Below are 20,961 nucleotides of genomic sequence, written 5' to 3'. Positions count from 1 at the left end.
AAGCTCTGTAAACGTAGTTGATAATTTCTTTTTTGACAACTACCTAAATATCCGCACACCTGTACGCAGGATTCCAAAGGACTTTGTACATCAACTTTGGCGTAAGCGAATCACCCGTTTTGAGAGACGGTTACGCTTCCGCCAGTGATTTTCACTCTTGCGATAGGAAGCGTTTCATTGGCGTCTTTGACTTTACTTCTAGGTGCCTGCGACTTCTCTCAGGACCTTTGTGGCCTGGAGAACGAAGACCCGAATGGGCGCTTTGGTTGGAACTGGACAATGGCCCAAATTGGCAAAAATAACAAAACTTTTCCCTCGACAGACAGCCGTCTTGACGAGGGAGGCGCGTACGCTGCGTATTGCCTCCTCAATCCAGGTGAACAGAAACCCTCTCTTTTTTTTAATTTGGGATGGTGTTTGCCAAAATAAAAATGGACAGTTGATAATCTGATCGGCAGTTTGAAATCGGCAACTGTAACTTTCATATCGCGCCGCGTGATGACGCTATTTTTTGAGTTTTTTTTATAGCAAGCAATGATATTCAAAGCTGATGGACGGATTAATAGTTCAACGTTCAGGAATAGATCAATAGAGCCGATGTAATCACAAGCACAGGGTAGCTACAATACAGAGATATAGATTAAAATGAAGAAAGAACAGCTCGAGGAGTGACCGCAATAAATGCAGTAAAACCGGATAAGCTCAAGCGCGTTAGGCGATTGTTTTCTGCCATCTGGTTTCGAAAGGCATGATGATATAAATTCTCATCCTCATCATTGGTTACGTCGTAGCATGCTCCTCGTAATCTGCATCATAGAAAAAAAAAGCACGACGACGGCTCTTGTAATTGGGAGAAGGACATAACTTTAATATGAATGTTTGTAGCCAGCACTTTTACATACGATGGTTCAATATATATGGTCCGAGACAGTAATTTTTCTACGGCTACTGGCCGAAAAAACGTGTGTGACGACCAATAGCGATGGTGGGAATTCCACAGCACATATAAAGGGACTCATGCTTGCATGTAGACGCCGTAACTTTAAGTTAGAGAAAGTAATGGAGATGCGCAGTCACTGCCGGCTGTTTCGCAACTACCTATGCAAACAGCGGCATCTAAGAAGGGGAATTATCAAACGAACAACAGTCCAGTGATTTTTTCTCTGTTCTATTGCTAGAAAGCTTTTATGCCATTCATACTTTAATACTAACAAAACAAAACAATGAATAACATTTACCAGCAACATATAGTGCAGTCAGAACTATTTTTATCAGGAAAGGAAGCTTGAAAATTTACGCATAAAACATTTGCACTCAACGGCCACCAAAACTTGGTTCTGGTATGTCGACACCTTTAAGTGCGAAATTTCTCTCCACCCACCCTTCGCGTAATCTCGCACCGAGCAAACGGCGTCTTTCTCCTTCTCTGGGAAAAAAAATAACTTCACACATGACAAGCTTAGAATATAATTACGCCACCCATATAAAGAAAACTTTTAGACAACACCATTACTTCTACAGTGATGTCCTGAGAGACAATGAACAGGTGTTAGAAATATGTGGTTCTTCGGGACGACCACGTTAGTATCTCCCTTGCTATAGCACCTTTCTTTAAATTAGTGGCAGTTTTGTTCGGGTCTGTGGTAATAGCAATAAATTTCTCATTTACTTTTCCATAAACATTGGATTTCATTTTAAAACAGACGTTTTTTTCTGAGAAACGCTGTGCCACAGGCAGCTTTACTGATACAACCGTTTTTTCAATCTAGTTCATGCATTGCTATGGCCTCCTGTAATAGTTAGCGTTGAAAGTACGTAGGCAGATATGTAAATAAGACATTCCGCTAACGAAAACAATGAGATCAGGCAAAACACTTTCGACAACCTTACAACTACTTACTGATACTTGTTCATCACTACCTGTCGAGCCGCTTTCGCTTAACGACAAGAAACCAAAAGCCCAGTACAGTTCAGCCACATCGCGTAATCAACCCCATTTCTATCGTTGTCATTGCTTTTGTGTGGTAGTGTTTGAATTTTTCTGATAACCGGCATACATTAACAATTAGCGCACATGTAAGCCATGACGTGTGCAATCAGCATAAATATTAACGTGCATTCCAAAACTATTGGAATGTTTTCTTCCGTTTCAAGATTTACCTAAATTTGTAAAAGTGGCTTAACCATAACTACAACACATACGCTCAGAACTTGGCCCCTTTTAGAAACCGGCTACAGCGCGATTACACGTTGCACTTCTATGCAATCACATGTAACAGTTGGGCGTTCTGATCACCTATTTCCTGCTCCCGTTCCAGTTTATACTTACGGTACATCCCACTTCACCCGTAATTTCAATGCGTACCACCTACCACCAATTCACACAAATGTACTGCAAGTGATGCCACCTATATGTGAGTGCCGTGGCGAATAGTCCGCTAAGTGGAAAGTGCGATGTAGAAGCCCTTCGTTACTTCCGCTGATTATCATTTTTTTGGGGGGATCACTAAAATGACCCGATGTTTCCTGAAGTAAGTGCAACAAAAGGGCAAGCAAGGACACGACTTATCTTAGTCTGTATCCAACTGAGGCGGCAAGTCCATTATGTCCTTATGGAAGGAGCCGGAAGGCCACCACTTACACCTTGGCACTAGAGCAGGCTGTCAGGGGCAATGAAATCAAAATTTAATAGGGTGGTGCCACTTTTGGTCCGCGTCCTGAGCTACCAACCGCCACTTTTGCATCGGCGGTGGTTTTCGAGATTTTCTGCCTGGCTTAGAGTATGTACGTGTAGAATGCTCAGCAGTGGGAACACGACCCTCGGAGAGTCTCGCTGCCGGCACCTGCATCCCGTCTAAGTGCAGGGGTCAATCCTAGTTCCATTATTGTGGTATTCGATAAAAGCGAGAGTCTCTCTGATGCGCTGTAACAGCATTTTGGTCCCCCAGCGATTGCCTAGTCATTTCCGGAGTGCCGGCCGCCACGCGATCCGAATATGGCGTTTCAATCGCTGTGATCTCCCAACAATTGCCACTACGCTGGGACAATTTTTGATAAAGTGAAATGGGACGATGTGGGTATGGTTATTTCCTTCCAGGGCACTCAATATAAGCAAAGCGATATTGTTTTACTGTGGCAATAGTGCTTCCGCATTTGATATTACTATCAACAGAACTGGAACGGTCGTTCTTGAATTAGTTTCCGGAGATTGAGCAAAGCAAGGCCCTAGATAGTCTGCCTTCGATTATCTTCCTTCAACCGATCGGTAGTCTCCCTTAAAGTACTTAGATTGGAATCACAAAGTGCTCTCAACAGTGGTTTAGTGCTTGCGTTATAGTACTCGTCAACAAGCTAACGTTAGACAAGCAGACTTCGCGACGAAGTTCCGTTGCACTTATGTGGGCTGGGTTACGGCCGCCAAAAAGAAAGAAACAACAATGTGCGGCCTGGCCCGTCAGGCGACCTGCAATGGGAGTGAATGCCCCAGCTGTAGTTGCATTTTCGGCCGCTTGGCTGTGCCGAACGACGCTAGCGGTCGGCGACGGGACGCGTCGGTTTCCACGGACGACGGCGTTCCAAGCGCATCGCTGACGTATTTTCTATGCGGATCCCAAACAACAGTAACAGCATTTTCGATGCACGCGGCAGGCCCCACCATCTTTTTTTTTTCTTATCTAGCACCCGCGGCTGCTTGTTACAGGCTTGCTACGAAAAACAGCGCGAGGATGGGACACAGGGTAAAGGAACAACAGCACGAAGTGCTGACTATAGGAAAGGCATGTTGCTATTCCGAGGAGCCTTAACGAACTCGGTGCTTCGTTTTGACTTGCCTGAGGGCTTCAAGTCTCCCTTCAATAAAAAGGAGGCGCTCTTAGGTGGCGATCAGCATAGCGCGTGCACACTCACACACACTCATATATATATATATATATATATATATATATATATATATATATATATATATATATATATATATATATATATACACATATATACATATATATATTGTTACGTGTGGAAAGACATAGACGAGAGATGCTAATTACACGCTATTTACACTGGAGCCAGGCAGCCAGGCTGACACTCGCTCGTGCCGAGGGCACCGACCAACTTCTTCGTCGTTCTCGCGGCGGCTCGTCTCTCGCGGAATCATATCGTAATATTACCCCCCGGCGGCAAAAGCACCGTCACGGTGCTGTTAAATATCCAAGGGGTATGGAGAGTTGTAGGGCTTGAGTCGGGCAACGTGGACAATGTCACTGGTTGTCACAGTGGAGGACGTCGTGGGCGTGGCTCGGTCACTTTGCGTATTACGCGATATGGGCCTGTGTAACAGAAAAGCAGTTTTTCACAAAGGCCGACTTTACGCGATGGTGACCAAAGCAACACGAGGGCTCCGGGCACAAAATGGACATCACGGTGACGGAGGTCGTAGCGTTGTTTATGCTTGTCTTGAGACACTTGTAGACGAGCGCGCGCAAGTTGGCGAGCATGGTCAGCATGGGCGATTGCATCACGGGCATAATCGCTAGTTGAAGCTGTGGCGGACGGAAGCACAGTGTCCAGTGGTAGCGTCGGTTCGCGGCCATACAAGAGGTAAAACGGGGAAAAGCCAGCAGTTTCGAGACGGGAAGAGTTATATGCAAAGGTAATGTAAGGTAGAGCCAGGTCCCAGTCACGGTGGTCGTCTGAAACGTATTTGGATAGCATGTCTGTAAGGGTGTGGTTCAAACGCTCAGTGAGGCCGTTCGTTTGGGGGTGGTAGGAAGTGGTAAATTTATGCTGTATTGAGCAGGCACGCATGATGTCGTCAATGACTTTGGCCAAAAAGGTGCGGCCGCGGTCTGTAAGCAATTGACGCGGAGCACCATGCATCAATATGATATCATGTAGCAGGAAGTCCGCAACATCAGTTGCACAACTGGTCGGAAGAGCACGGGTTACGGCGTAGCGGGTCGCGTAGTCCACCGCGACTGCAACCCACTTATTTCCTGATGTAGATTCCGGAAATGGGCCTAGAAGGTCCAAGCCGACACGATGGAAGGGCTCGGCAGGGATGTCGAGCGGCTGCAGGTAACCAGCGGGGAGCTGGGAAGGCTTCTTGCGTCGTTGGCAAAGTTCACAAGCGGCGACGTAACGTCGTACGGAACGGGCAAGGCCCGGCCAGGTCCAGCCGGTGGAGCGTAAGTGGCAGTGGGGTGCGTCAGAAGGTTCTGCGAGCATCGGCAACTCGAGGCGAAGAGTACTGGAAGAGCAGTCAATTAGGGCAGAATGGGCGGAGAGAAAATCGAGGCCGAGAATAAGGTCGTGGCGGCAATGAACAATTACGGTGAAGAGTACAGGAGTGTGGCGGCCGGCGGTGCTGACACGTGCCGTACACATGCCGATGATAGGCACAGTACCGCCATCCGCAACGCGGACGACGCGTGCCGACGCGGGGGTGAGGAGCTTGTTCAGTCGTCGTCGGAAGGCAGCACTCATAATAGAAAGATGTGCTCCTGTATCGATGAGTGCCGTGACAGGATAGCCGTCAACGTCAACGTCAAGAAGGTTTCGGTTAGTAGGTAACGTGAGCAGAGGATTTGAGGGCAGGGTCGACAACGCAGCTTCACCTCCAGAAGCTGCAGTGCCTAGTTTTCCGGCTGGGTGCGGGAGGCGATAGGCGGCGAAGAAAAGCGGCGGGGTTGGGGCGAACGAGACTGGTGGCGTCGAGGTGAGGGCGAGCTGCTGTAGCGAAGGTTCGGAGCAGGGACATCAGCGGTAGTAGGTTCATGGCGGGTGGCATAGGGTACAGAAGGTCCAAAGGTGCGGGAATAAGTGGGGGCGTAAGTCCGAGGAGGTGGTGGCCATCGGTTGCGGCAGTGACGGGCGACGTGGCCGATGCGACAGCAGTGGAAGCAGATCGGCCTGTCATCAGGTGTACGCCATTCGGACGGGTTGCGGCGAGATGTGGCAGAAAAGGACTGCCGGGGACGAGGAGGGCCGCTAGATAACTGGGGAACGCTGGGTCGAGACGTGGAACACACGGTGTTCAGACCCATGTTTTCAAATTCCTGTCTGACGACAGCCTGAATCATCGCAATGGTGGTTGCTGGCTGATCGGGATGCGGCGTGGAGAAGGCTGGTAAAGAAGCGGCCTCGAGTTCGCGGCGAACAATACGGGTGACGTCGTCACAGGTGGTGGTCTGACGTGGTCGACCCTCACATGTCGACGTAGCAGCAGTGTTGGGTAGGCGCGCAATGTGGTTTGAGATACGGCGGCTCTTAGCCTGTTCAAGGCGACGGCATTCATTTATAATGGCATCGATAGTGGACACGTTGCCGAAAACAAGCAAATTGAAAGCGTCGTCGGCGATGCCTTTTAGCACATGTGCCACTTTATCTCCTTCGGACATATGATCGTCAGCTTTACGGCATAGAGCCAAGACGTAGAGGATGTAGGAAACGTATGGCTCTGTAGGTGACTGAACACGAGACGCAAGAGCCTTTCTCGCGGCAGCCTTCCGGTTCGCCGAACAGTTCCCGCAGTTTTTCTTTGAAACTGTCCCAACTGGTTATTTCGTCATCATGTGTTTGGTGCCACACGCGTGGGGTGCCGCCGAGATAAAAGATGACATTGGCGAGCATAATCGTTGGGTCCCACCTGTTATTAGCGCTGGCATGTTCATAGAGCTTGATCCAGTCATCGACATGCTGTCCCTCCAGGCCAGAGAACACACCTGGGTCACGATGTGGGGCAACTGCGACGACTGGAGCAGTCGGACGAGCCGAAGCCGTTGCGGAGGCGGGTTCGTCACCGGGAGGCATGGTGACAAGCTCGGTGTGCCGACCACTTCGGAGTTCCGTGGTGAGGACGGGGATCGATACCCTGCACCTCCACCAGAAATGTTACGTGTGGAAAGACACAGACGAGAGATGCTATTTACACGCTATTTACACTGGAGCCAGGCAGCCAGGCTGACACTCGCTCGTGCCGAGGGCACCGACCAACTTCTTCGTCGTTCTCGCGGCGGCTCGTCTCTCGCGGAATCATATCGTAATAATATATATATATATATATATATATATATATATATATATATATATATATATATATATATATAACAGTGAAGCATTGAATTACAGGATCCGGCAGGGAACCAGGTCAAAGAGAAGCACGTATATAGGAAAAATACCAAGGCCCCATAGTCACAAAAAGTTCTTACGCTAAACGCGTTCACGCCAGCCAGCAGGGATGTAGGACATATAGTTAGCGAAAGCGATCAGTCGATGAAAAACAGCTACGAACGCAAAGCTTTGTGAATTCGGCCCCAGGATATTACGGACCTTTGGGCCGTGGACTGGACGAAACGCCTGTAACATCCCGGTATCTTTCCTATTTACTTTTGTTCTGTGACACACACACACAGACACACACACGTATATATATAATTGTAAGAACGGCGCTAGAAACTTGCATCGCCAGACAGAAAGCGCCGTTGCCATCGCGTGTCGCTGCATCAGTTCACCCGTCCTGCTGAGCTATTGTTGCTGCCGCTGTGTTTCTGGCTATCACACGACGACTCCAATAAACCTCGCCACTATGTATATATATATATATATATATATATATATATATATATATATATATATATATATGAGCACGAGGTCGCGGGATCGAATCCCGGCCACGGCGGCCGCATTTCGATGGGGGCGAAATGTGAAAACACCCGTGTACTTAGATTTAGGTGGACGTTAAAGATCCCCAGGTGGCCGAAACTTCCGGAGTCCTCCACTACGGCGTGCCTCATAATCAGAAAGTGGTTTTGGCACGTTAAACCCCATAATTTAATTTTAATATATATATATATATATATATATATACACACACATATATGACGAAACCGGCTCTCACGGGGAAACACATTTACTCATATACACTAGGGCACACCCGCAAGATAACGTCACAAACCTTTCGCTAGGTGGTCCTATATGTGGTAGATGGTCATGCATTTATATATATATATATATATATATATATATATATATATACTAGTCCTGCCATTCGTCAGAGGTTTGTGAAGTTTCTGAAAGGTTTGTGAAGTTATCTTTCGGGTATGTCCTAATTTACTTCACTAAATGTGTTACTACGTGGTAGTCAGGTTCGTCATAGTCGACTAGCCCACATAAGTTGTCGCTGGAACATTCAGTTCTTGTTTACTTTTTGGAGCTGGAAAATCCAACTTCAAGCAATGTACTGAAGCCAACCTCCTCTAGAATTTTATGGGTATTCTGCATATAAAGAAATTATTCCGAGCGTATTTCGGGCACTTACTTTATATGCCCATTCCACCAAACACTTAGAAAAAATGTCATTTCGAAACGATTCCACTTTTTTTCAAATTAACTACGTAAGTAAAGGGTTAAAGATACGTGCACTCAACGCAGGAAGTCTAGCGGCAATGCAGTACATTACTTGCCTTGCTTTGTTGACGAACTCAGGTTCTGCAATTACATATTTTACGGTTTCAAACCTACCTACCAACAAAAGTGCACAAAATGCAAACGTATTTAGTATAACACAGCACTCATAATTCACAAGTAAACAAATGGAAATTTATTCGTAGGCGAAACAATCAACGTGAACCTTCACTAATTCACGAGCAGGTAACTGCACGCTCAGGTGGCTCATGAACCAGTATACACTGTCAATAATCTTAGTCGAGCAAGGGTGGTGACCATCATGTGCAGAGCCTCGGAGAAATGCATACAGCAGTGCGACAATACCTGCTTACCGGTTTTTGCTGATGTCGCATCAACTGATTAATCCCGAATAAATCACTAACCGAAAAATTGGAGAGTTATAATTGTCTCGCACAAGGCACTAATAGGAATAAAATCTCCTTTAGTGCTTCTCGATTGGGTGCCACCGTGATATCGTTGACCTGACGAGGGGAGGGCCGAGCTCCTCCTTAAAAAATGGAGAGGAGCCGTACGGCTCTTCTCCCCCCACGCGATTTTAAGCACTGATTTGCCTAATCTGTACCCCACCATCATGCAGTTTTTTTTTCTTATTAAGCAGTCACATTGCTTAGTTTTTCAATGTGCGCTAACAAGTCCATTCGGCGATGCATTTACTAGCGCATTTTTAAGCACGATTAAGGAATGCAAGGATGCACTACGGCGGTTGAGTACCCGGTCGTGCCGCGCTATCACCAAGGTAGGTGGGCGCCGTTGCTAGAGGCACTTTAGGCTTGCCTAAGTTAGAGGAAGAGACATTAAGGAGGCAGAAAAGGTGAGGAGGTTTACTAGACTTTGTACAGTTTTCTACCCTGCAAGGGGATAGGGTGATGGAGGAGTGCAAGAAAGGGAGAGAGAAGACACGAGTTCCGCGGAGTTAGCAGCATGCAGAGCCTATAGGCTTCCGCACCACATACAGCGATTGCTACGGGGTATTGCCCAGAGTACTGCAAGGATTGTTCATTACCCCCGTACTCCCTAGAAGAGTACGAGTCTGCGCGCCTAGCGTCTTCGAATACTGCCTTCTAAATATTTTTGCGTTAGAAGCTTGTGGTGATGAGTCACAAAGGACGGTTTCCTAATCGGTGTTTTTACCTGTGTCTGTCGGCGCAATGCTGTGTTCTCTGCGACTGCCTCCATAAATGCTTACAATATTCACTTTGTACTCCGTAAGTGAGAAATCCAGCCCGTACTGGCCGTTCCCAACAAAAATCTTTCGGGGGCCGCGGAATGTCACGTCCACAGCGACAAGGAAAGTTGCTGCTTTTTACAGTTTTATCATCTTGCTGGTGATTTATGCGGTGGTCTTTATTCACATCTGTGTTAAGATGCACCAACTGAATCACAGATGTGCCTTTGGGAGCCCCCAGAGCGATGGTCACGCCTCGGTTGGGTCAGGTCGCCCACTCTTGCACCGTCAGCTTTTACGTCTACGTTCCTGACGCATGTGAGTATTGAATGAGTGCCTCTCCCACGCTAGAAAACTTGCACGTGTCGCAAAATGCTTTCTGACGGACCACTGGGTGCCACGGTGGATAGCTTGTATCATCGAGGACACTCATCATTATGCTTCAAGTTTCAAGTTTATGTGTTCAAGTTTTCTTGTGCGGCAGAGACACCATGCTTGTTAATTTAGTGTGTACGCGAATGTTTACAAGCTTATTGCGGACGATAACGCTGTCCTTACTTCGTGCAGGAATTTGTTTCCTATCGCAATCGATGCTATGCCATTCGGGCGGAACTGCGAATATATTAAAATTAAGTTTCGAATGCATTTTCAGGAATACCCTGTATAAATTAAGTTTACGAATTAGTGGTCAGCACAGTGCGAAACAAACACTTTACCTGTAGTATACTGATAGTCCAGAAGCTTTAATTACATGGGACTCTTTATTACGCTTATAAATGTATATGAAAAAGAATTATTTATTTCGGCAGTCGCCTAAATTTGACCGCAGTGGTGACAACTAATGAGCAAACAAGTATAAGTAGTTTGGTTAACTGTTTTCTTCGAGCAAATTTACTCAACTTCCAATGCAAGCTTTATCTAATTTTGGTATCACGTATTTCACCGAAAGCGCTAGTTTGTTTTTGCGTTCAAAATAACATTCAAATTCAATGAGATAAAGATATCTTCTGGGCGCGTATTTGGAACTTTTTAATTCATAGTTACTCTGTAAGAACAAAACACCGACCAATCGTGATGGCTAAAACAGCATTTGCATGCAGGGTTTTTCAATGGCGTAGTTTTTTACCACTAGAAGCTTTTGGTAAATCATATTAGGGACGACTCAGTAAAATGTTATACGACCACTTTTGAGCACTTAGATTTCCGTGACGTACGGTTAGACGCGAACTTGGTCGGAATGCAATATATGTGGCTGGTGTTAGGCCAGCAGCAGAACGCGACAGTCGCAAAGGCATACCAGCTGGTGAAGAAAAAAAAAACCGTGGATTGAGTGTCTATTTTTCTTTAAACCACGCAAATAAACAGCAGTGTTTACCTCGCGAAACAATCAAACCAGGACGCATTAGATTAAGTAATGATTTTGTTTTTCTCTCTCCCGCAGCCTCATCCATTCTCGTTTTTGGAGTTTTGCCTAAATCGGCAACGAGCACTGCGTCTTCAACAGCGCATCCGCTCTCAATGTTGACTGGACGAGTGCAAACCGGCAGATGGACCAAGGCGTCTATTAAGACGGGGAACTGGGATGCTGGAGTGAGGGTGAGATCAAGAAATCGACGCTTAGAATGTCTTTCTTTGCGTGTGGCTATCTACTGACGAGTGTCCCCTACCGATGAAAAAGAATTTAACGACCTAACTTGCATGCCGTGTCTCATACGCAGGCGCCTTTTTCAACCAAGCCTCCAGCCTGGTCTTGCCTTACTTCTGCATATTATTCTTGCTGTGGCTGATTTAAAACGTTAATGCTTGTCGGATTCCTCCGATTCGGTCTGCTACTTGTGGCTATGAGCAATAAAAGGCGGTTATAAAACATCTTAAAAGAAAGCATTGGTTTAACGCCACCAGATTTACCAACTACCTGGCCTAGCATGCATTGCTAGTCAAACGGCCTATACAGATGAAACAGTAACACCTACACTAAAATAGTTTACTTGCACTCTCCTCAAATGTGTATCTTCTAAGGGCTATTCATTGGCATCGCACCCGCTGCTTTTGTAGTAAATTTAGCAAAGCTGCCGGTCTGCCCAGGAAGACACCCAGACGCGTCCGATACCTTTGGCGAGGTCGGACGTTGCCGGGGAACTTCGCCTACTTGCACGCAAGAAGTCACAATATTTTTGGAGTTGAAGTGCCTTCAATTACCGATTGCATAAACTGGACCCCATGCTACGGCTACAACTGCCATCTAGCCTTTCCCGCGGCGAAACAACCTTTCTGTGCCGCTTGCGGTTGGGAGTGGTGTTCACGAACGTCTACTCCTATCATATGGGACTGGCCGAGAGCCCGGTGTGCGACTACTGTGGATGCTAGGAAACCATCGGGCACCTATTGTGTATCTGCCCTCGCTATGACGTACAACGCCTCTCTCCGCGGTAAAACATTAAACCGACTCGACACAAGACCGTTTTCCAAGTCAGATACTCGGACCGTGACCACACCCGTCACTGGCACGAAAAGTGATTCGCGCACTAGTACACTACTTGAAGTGTACCGGCTTAAAAGAGCATTTATAGTGTCCCTGTGCATCCTCACACACGCAATCAGTGCTTACTCTCTCGCCTTTCTCCTCTTTCTATTCCCCTTTCCCACCCCCAGTGTAGGGTAGCAAACGGGGTGCTTATCTGGTTGACCTCTCTGCGTTCCCTGTCCTTGCTCTCTTCTTCTCTCAGCAAAGCCCACCCAAAAATTATATTTATTGCATAGTTCATACAAACGCTGGGCTTACGTGCTAGGTGATCGAAATGCAAAGATATACGCAGTCTCAAGAAGCAGTAAAGAACAGCACTGATTTTTCCAGCTTTGAAGCTCTGATTGGCGCAGCTGTGTGTCCACAAATATATTCCCAGCAAAACCCCAACTTTATAAAAATGTAAATATTGTTACTGAGGATGTAAGCAACCCTGTCTGCCCTTGAAAATACGTCGAAATTTAAGGTGTAGCGGAGAGCTTGCGTCTACTAATGTGCGTTAGCCAGTGCATCTGTATGAGTAATTAGTGCGCATATACGTTTCCGCTGCTTCTTTTTAGAGTAACACCTGGTGGAGGTTACAGTACTACGGTTACATGGTCCTCCTATGCAGCCAAGTAATATTCTATTTAATTTTGCAGGTACAAGTGCGGCTCGCTGGGTACATTTCAGTAGGTGTTCGATTCGCTAAACCAGTGGCACCCCGAGGCAATTCACGGTGCTTGAGCTTCCGGATATAACGTTTTTATATATTAAAGAAAATGTCAGTTTTGACGATTAGCGAAGCACTGAAAGCACTGGAGCACAAAATAGCAGCCAGGTTTAACGTTGCGCTTGAGCTTCTCCCACGGTGCTCTAATAACAGATGAAGCCGATATGACGCAGCTCAACACGTGAGACTTCTTATAGAGTGCAGCTGGAACATCACCCTGGGGAAAAAGCAGGCGTGTCCAAACACTGGCGTGCGTGGTAAGGAACGTCAGCGTTACTGGCGTTGCAGATGCGATGCTGCGTGACACGAGACCGACGGAAAACCATCGCCGTTTGTCGGCACCCAATTAAAGGATGAGGTATATCTAGTGGAACGTTTCTTGTCCGTGGCCATCAGACCAGTGTGTGCGCACCACGGGATATGGTATGCACACAGCAGGAACGTTAGTAAGTGTGCGTGCACAACGCCCATACCAGCAGCTGAAGAGGGAACGTTTCCCTGACTCCGTCAGAGCGGACTGAGTGGATCGGGAGACTGCGTGAACTGGACTTCGTCGTCTGTGATGCCGGATGGCACTGCGAGCCTTTGATGAAGAGACCTTGTAACACTACATTCGAAGGCCTCGATAGCAGGACACCACGGTGGCTGGAACGCGTCCCGAGGTTATCACCAAGGTGTGAACCTTGGTGGCTACGCAGACAGCTTCATAGGAGAGCAGTGTTTCCCGCTTTTATGAGTATACCATGGCAATTTCACGAAAAGAAACTTTCTTTGGTCGCGTTATTCAGTATGGATGGATGGAAACAACTTTATTCTGAATCCGGCAAATTTGACGACCCGGGCTCAGGTCTCCCATGAGAGGACTTCGAGGCCTTGCCTCGTCGCCGCCTCTCGGGCTTGCTGGACAGCCCACTCTTGTGTCTTGAGGTTGGAGCTGCGCAGAGCGGCGGCCCACTTCGACGCAAGAGCCTCCGGAGCTACTGCCATTGTAGCTGATGTAACCCGACACTCCCACAACATGTGTGACAGCGTCGCTCTAGTGTCCTGACATAATTTGCAAAGAGCAGTCGGGTATTGCGCGGGGAAAATGTGCTGCAATCGGACCGGACTGGGGAATGTTTGTGTTTGCAATTGTCGCCAGATGACTGCCTGGCGACGTTTCAGCATGGGGTGAGGTGGGGGCAGCAACCGCCTGCCTAGCTGGTAGTGCTTGGTGATGTCATTGTACCTGACCAGGCGTTCTCGCGTGTTTTGAGCCAGCAGTTCCGAACTCGAAGAGGCGGTCTCCGATTCTGCGCGGCGGGTCAGTTCTCGCGCAGAGCGGTGTGCTACCTCGTTCAAGTTAATGAGGCCCTCATCGGTGGGGGTGGCGACGTGCGCTGGAAACCATATGATGGCGGTGTTATCGAAGTGCTGTCGACCAGCTTTCCTTAGAATCTGGAGAGCTTCGGAGGAAATGCGCCCCCGCGCATAGTTGCGAACTGCGGATTGTGAGTCGCTAAAAACTACCTCGCAGAGGGGGTCGGTAAGCGCAAGCGCAATCGCTACCTCTTCTGCTGTTTCGGGGTATTCCGTTGCGACACTACACGCGTGCGTAAGCCGGGAGCTAACGTCTACGACTACCGCCGTGAACCGGTGTTCTCGTGTGTATTCTGCGGCGTCTACAAAGCGCGTAGTCCTCTTTCCACCCAAGGAGCGCAGCAGTGCCTTGGCACGGGCCTGGCGTCGGCCCCGATTAAATTCGGGGTGCATGTTTCGAGGTATAGGGGCGACAATCAGCGTGTCGCTGAGGTCAGGTGGAATGACCTGTTTCTGACCGTGTTGGACGTGGTAGTTGAAGCCGAGTTTCTGCAGGATGTACCGGCCCGTGGCTGTCAGAGACATGCGTTCGAGTTGAGAGGTTCTTTGCGCATCCACGATTTCCTCAAGCGTGTTGTATACCCCCAGCTGTAGCAGACGAGCAGTGCTTGTGGACTCCGTTATTCAGTACAATTTTCTTTCTACTTTGCAGTTCTTTTATGAAGCTGGCGCACCTGGAATGAGTATCGATCAGACCAAGTACCTCAACTGTCATCCAGACACCCAGAGTGAAGGATGTGAGTGCATGGAAATTTAATGCGTCGTGTGCCGACAGATTGAATGACTGTAAAACAGCGTATGACCAGAAGTGCCAAGGAATTTGTTTTCACCCCTTGCAACTGCGCATTTTAAGAGTAATATCTGGACCTGGCTGAAAGCCGCATTAGTGCATATATAAAGTGAAGGCTTTGTCCATGGTTTATGAGTTGCCTTGAAAGAACCTGGCATTTTGCTTCTATTAAATACGTCAACTTCTCACCGGAATAGTGTAATGAATTAATAAATACCAATAAATTACATGTTCTCGTACGTAAGCTATACACATCTGCTAAATTGGTTACGTTCTGCCCTTAGATAGATAGTGTTCAAGTCTTAGTGTTGATGTATTCATCATAGTCCCTGTCCTAACTTACATCACTAAAGAACAGAAAATTTTGAATTTTGCTTTGTTTAGGAACGCAAGAGTGAAAAAGTAGATTTATTATTAAATTGCATAACGTTTAACTTTGTTGTGTTATTTGAGAGTTTATATTAGGTATTGACATTTCTTCTGGACGATATGCATATAACAGCGTTTATTTTCTCGCTAGTCTCCATACCTAGAAATGTTATCGTATGTATTTCCATTTACTCTCCCCAGTATATTGCCTTGTGGCACCGTGGGTATATCACAAATGAATAAGATTAGGCTTGTGCGAATACCATTATGTATAGTTCGAAACAAAGCCAAAGTGAATAATAATTAGTGCCGAATATAGTTAAAGCGACTAGATTGAACAATTGTGAAATTTGCGCAAAACCACAACGAAGAGCTTGATGTCGACAAATCTTTAAAAGAAGTTGGTTATTTGATTGCCAGAAACGACACAGGTTCATTTCTGAAGTTAGTCGATCTTCAAGTAGCCGTTATGCAAACATTTTCATGCAACAACGCAAGTTGTACATTATAACTACAGCAGCGCAGAAAATTTGTTTACATGCTGTTGTTCACTGTTGTGGTTTTCAATCTATCTAAGGTAGAGGCCGCAGGAACGTCTTGCGTCATGTGTAGTCGCGCTTGCGGGGCACCGGCAGTTTATGCCATGTTGCGCATGCTTTCGGTCCACAGGCAAGCTTGACCCGTGTCGTTGTGTAAGCGCGCATCTGAACATCTCAGGAGGCACGCTCGCCGCTTTTGCTGGCCTCAGTCGCGCCCGCGAGTGTGATCCGTGGCCAGATCACCGATGGAGGGCAAACTTCCCGTGATAGTTTTCCGTGCACCGCCACGACTGCCTTGACTATTGGCCTAACGAGCGCTGGGTTTCCGAGTGTCGGCCACCAAATTCAAGGTTTAGTGCAGCAACAACTCAAACCTATTCACAGCGGTCGTACGGCTTTTGGGAAGCTGTACGACCGCTAGAGCTGTGCGAAGCGACTTCCTGGGCATAACAGAAGCTGCTTATTATTGATATATTATAGTTTACCATATTTTCTCGCGTATAACACATGCCAAAAGCTTTTGTTAACTAAAAGTAAATTCGGGTTTCGGGTTATATGCGAATTTTAACTTCAGGTGTTAGGAGAAAGCAGTGCGAATTGCACCTCAAGATGTGGTTTCAAAGCAGTGCAACCGGCGCTGCGGTGAAAACTCCTTTACAGCAATGTATTCAGCCATCAACTTCGCTCCAGATGTGGGTAACAGAGTCGCTGGCTCAAGACTCGACATGAACGATTCGCGTATATTCCAATGGAGACTGTCTTCAAAGGATGTGAATGCTGTATGCTGTTAATTCTGCAGGTTATACGTACGCATAGTTTTTTTCTCTTTTCGGCGTGTTCTAATTGGCAGTATTGCTTATAAGCGGTAGAATACGTTTATTCGTTTGTTTCTAATACTTAGATAACTTCGAATATTCAAATTCGATCATAAGCAAGTATAGAATAGCGTATGTTATCGAATATTCGAAAATATCGAATATTGGCACTAGCCTAGACCAGATCTAAGTAAAAGAGATTGTCATAGCATGGAAATACGCCAAATGATTGTGATTCGTGTCTGTTTATGAAATAAATCATTATCGAGTCCTGTTACGTGATGCCGCAGGTAGTGATATATTTCTTGAACATGTTAAAAAGAATCATTCATTTTCATTATTTTTCCCCGTCTACTTCTTGTTTCTGTTTAGTTTCTACAGACAACATTGCTTCAGTTAGCGCATAACTGATGTCAATTTGTCTAAGAATAGAATGCCAGGTGTTACCATAGCCTTAATCAAAAGCCTCACAAATTGATCACCTCTACGTTTTTCACATCAAAATTACTTCCAGAAGTGAGCATGCCTAAGCATTAGTCTTCTTCGTGCTTTATGATTCGGCTGCTGTCTTTGTGCGTGTCTGTATTTGTTTATATTGTTCAGCTTTCCTTGCTCTGCTTTATTCTGTTCTGCTAGTTTGATGGCTCTATATGCGTAACTTGACCGTCTTGTTGGTACGTAATTTAAAATGAAGAGGAGGAGGGTTGGGACTTCGTCACACATTCTTCATATGCAATATTTGTGCTTTTTCGCAGCCAACAGCATTTAGCTATGTATTTAAAAAAATTCAGTTATGATCGCTATAGTACAAATAAATGTTTTGTCCATCATATGGCTCACCCATATTACACGAGATTTTTTAAGATCGATTGTGCCATAATTTACTTATTTATTTTTGTTATCTCAATTTCTAAATGTACATTGTATGTGCGTCACTCACGAAATCACTGATTCATCTATGATTCACTGTTGTTCCACTCGGGTCGAAGCTTTGTCACACTTACCGACCTTTAGCGTTGCCTTACTTTTTTTCGTGAAGAAACTAAGATAAAAGCTTTTTCTCTTTCCACGCCACTGAGGCCTGAAATATTTCTAGAATAGACCAGATGACCTTTACCATTTTCAGGGGAGGCCTCCCGTCATGTGAGCTGCGACTTCTCTGCGCCCTTCGACTGCGGCTGGTTTCCAGAACGCTCAGCCGCCACCCTAAGATGGGTGCTTTACACCGGGGGCGCAGGAACAGCGAGACTCAGGTGGCAGCCCACGGACAGCGGGGCGCGTAACGGTGCGTGCGATTCTAACTCAATCGGCACAGCGTCAGATATTTTTACTGTCATTTACAGCATGACGGGCAAACTAAAAAATAAGAACTGACGAGACTAGGCCCTGAATGTAGGAGTGCACAAAAAGTATTCTTTCAGCGCAACGTACGCACATGAACTTAAACATCTACAAGAACAAAAGCAATCAATAGTACTGCAAAATTGTACCTTTATGCTACAATGGATTCGATGATGCGGATGCTGATGATGGCGATAATTATTCTCTCTTTCCTCGGCGTGTCTCTGACTAACGCAAGGGCGTGTCAAGCACAACAATTGCAAAAGTAGAAATTTGTATTTGTGCAGTGCCCGCAAAGTGTGAACAAATTGGCACTCGCGTTGGCGGAGGACAGACATTGAAAACTTTCCAGGAAACCGCACATAAGACTAGAATCTCGATAGAAACGTGTATTTCCTTACCCCTTCAATCAGGGTAGTATCCTTGTGGACGGTGTAGCCGATACGTGGTAGTAATTGCCACAACGAAATTCTAGGGGTGCTGCAAACAATATTTCTGTGAAGCATGACGAGACTCAGAATGCAGAAAGATATTGTGCCTGTTTATTGGGAAAAGTTCATCACCAAACGCAGCTCTAACTTCTGTGCTGGTTCTTTCTACAAAAGACTGAACCACAAAACTCTCACTCTCAGGTGCCTACATGTATGCCAGAAACAGGTTCTTCCAGGAGAAAATTGCTCACCTGGTCTCTGTCCGGATGAGCCCGACACCAGAAAATGGACGCTGTTTCATGTTCTGGTAAGGCTTATCTCCTCCAATATTCTATATCCTCGTGTATCAATAATTCCTTTATTCTGCCAGAAATTTATGCACGAACACAGTAACTTCTGTATTGAAATACCTAGCTGCTATAAAAAGACGCTGCGGCGTGAATAGATAACGAAATGAAATTTTCAGGAAAAATTAAAAAAAAAGCGAGAGCTGTTCGCACCAAACCTAATAGCCAATAAGGAAATATGTGCTACAAGCAACAATTCATTCATAATTCCGCAATTGTAAGATGGAGCCGACGTTAGCTGATCGATCGTAATCATCGTCTTCAATTCGGCTAGACATCTATGTCAACATGCCTGAAAGTGACGCAACAGGAAGCTGACGCTAACAAAAGCGTTCAGCCCGTTTGAACATTCTCATGGTGACTTCTGGTGCCACTCTTGAAGTGAAACTATGTCCGCCCGATAATTTGATATGATCCTGAAGGTTATAAGCCTAAAGAATGGTCGTTGCTTTGCTGGTTACATAACGGGATTACCTCACGTTACTGTCAACGCTTGCGGCGAGATGTTGTTCTCGTCCCAGGTACAACATGTGGCACCCAAACCTCGGACAGCTTAACCTTCTACAGCGCGTGGACAATGTGACCAGCGTCTTGTGGACGCGTTCTGGACCTCAGGGCAAGGCTTGGCAGCAGGCGCAGATACCAGTGCTATCCGACGACCCGTTCCAGGCAAGCTTGAAGCTCAGTTTTCAAATGCTCCAGTTGAAGAGACATAAGTAACCATCCCTTTGGAGTGCATGCTAGGCACACATAATGCTGCCCCACGTAGCATAGTTTTTAGGGTTTTTTTTTTTTTTTTTTTTTGATACAGCGCTGTTCTTTCTAGCTCCGCCTTATTTCTGTGAAAACCTAAGTTCATCCGCTGGTCTTCGCTCCCTGCTCGGTCGTAATGGAAGTGGACGACCCCGCACGTCTTCCGGCGATGGCGGCGTCAGCGGCGGCCGCCTCCAGGAAGCGGATCGGTCAGCAGAGCGACACCGACAGCGAGGACACCCATGTCTACTCTCTCAGCAGTGAGGACACTTCCGATGACGACTTCCAGCTTGTGCAGAGCCGCAGAGCGAAGAGAAGGAACACCAGGACGTCCTCATCGTCAAGCACGCAAACAGTGAGACAGCCGCAGAGGCCGGACGCCAATACCATCATATTTGTGCCCCTGCTTCCCAACGTCAACATGAGGCTACTTAACAGGCAATCTGTGTCGATGTCACTGGAAGCCCTGGTGCCAAACGAAATATCGGACATTCGAATGAACACCCGAAAAAATCTTCTGGCGGTTGATGTCCAGCATGCGGCTGCTTTGACCACTCTACGCAGCGTAACGGACCTCGATGGCATTCAGGTGCGCTCTTACATCCCTCTGGGATCTGACGTAGTCACCGGTGTTATTTACGACGTAGACGTTGCTATCCTTAATAACGACTTGCCGATTCTTATGAAGCCAGCCAATGATGAGGTCATCGTTGATGTTACGCGGCTAGGCAGTTCACGCTGCGTGAAAATAGCATTCAAGGGTAAATATATACCCTCGCATGTTAAGGTGGGACACTTCAGACATGCAGTGCGGCCTTTCATTGCGAAACCTCTTCAGTGCCGCAAATGCATGAAACTGGGACACGTGAGCAGCGTCTGCGCAAATCAGGCAGCATGCCCCCGCTGCGGAGAGCCCCACGCTGCAGATAAATGTGGCGCGACTGTAGTGAAGTGTTCCAACTGCGGAGGATCACATGAAGCTTCATCGAAGAAATGCCCACATATTAAGAAGGAAATGGCCATCTTGAAAGAGATGGCGAGAGATCATTCATCTCATCGCGAAGCCGCCGAAAAAATCAGGAAGCGACGTTCACGTCGCCGGCGCTCCTCAAGGAAGGCTCCTCAAGAAAGGCGCATGCCACTTCCTACGACACCACCTCCTCCTCCACCGCCCAGGCCAGACAATGTGGACAGGACCGCGAAGAGCAAGTCCACTGAGAAGACCACATCTGCCGAATCTTGGCCGGCTCTACCGAAACGACAACATTCACCAACAGACACACAGCAAGCTTTCGCTGGACAACCCCCGACGTCTACTGTCGGCGATTTGTGCGACCACGACAGGCAGGTGGC

The 20,961-nt window shown here is 46.8% G+C and overlaps 1 protein-coding gene across 1 annotated transcript in view; it reads left to right on the top strand.

Moving 5' to 3' along the window:
• Positions 1-20,961, top strand: part of LOC126537738 (MAM and LDL-receptor class A domain-containing protein 1-like) — a 199,570-nt gene that overhangs the window by 126,723 nt on the left and 51,886 nt on the right. The window contains exons 45-51 of the mRNA XM_072287645.1: positions 203-376; positions 9,848-9,946; positions 11,070-11,224; positions 14,876-14,960; positions 17,863-18,021; positions 18,710-18,815; positions 19,377-19,524. Of these exons, the coding sequence (XP_072143746.1) occupies positions 203-376; positions 9,848-9,946; positions 11,070-11,224; positions 14,876-14,960; positions 17,863-18,021; positions 18,710-18,815; positions 19,377-19,524 (926 nt within the window). The remainder of the gene's footprint in view (positions 1-202; positions 377-9,847; positions 9,947-11,069; positions 11,225-14,875; positions 14,961-17,862; positions 18,022-18,709; positions 18,816-19,376; positions 19,525-20,961) is intronic.

This window comes from Dermacentor andersoni, chromosome 4 (genome assembly GCF_023375885.2).
Source record: "Dermacentor andersoni chromosome 4, qqDerAnde1_hic_scaffold, whole genome shotgun sequence".
NCBI classification, from domain to species: Eukaryota; Metazoa; Arthropoda; class Arachnida; order Ixodida; family Ixodidae; genus Dermacentor; species Dermacentor andersoni.
Note: the sequence above shows the minus strand (reverse complement) of the source record. Positions and strands in the feature narration are given on the sequence as shown.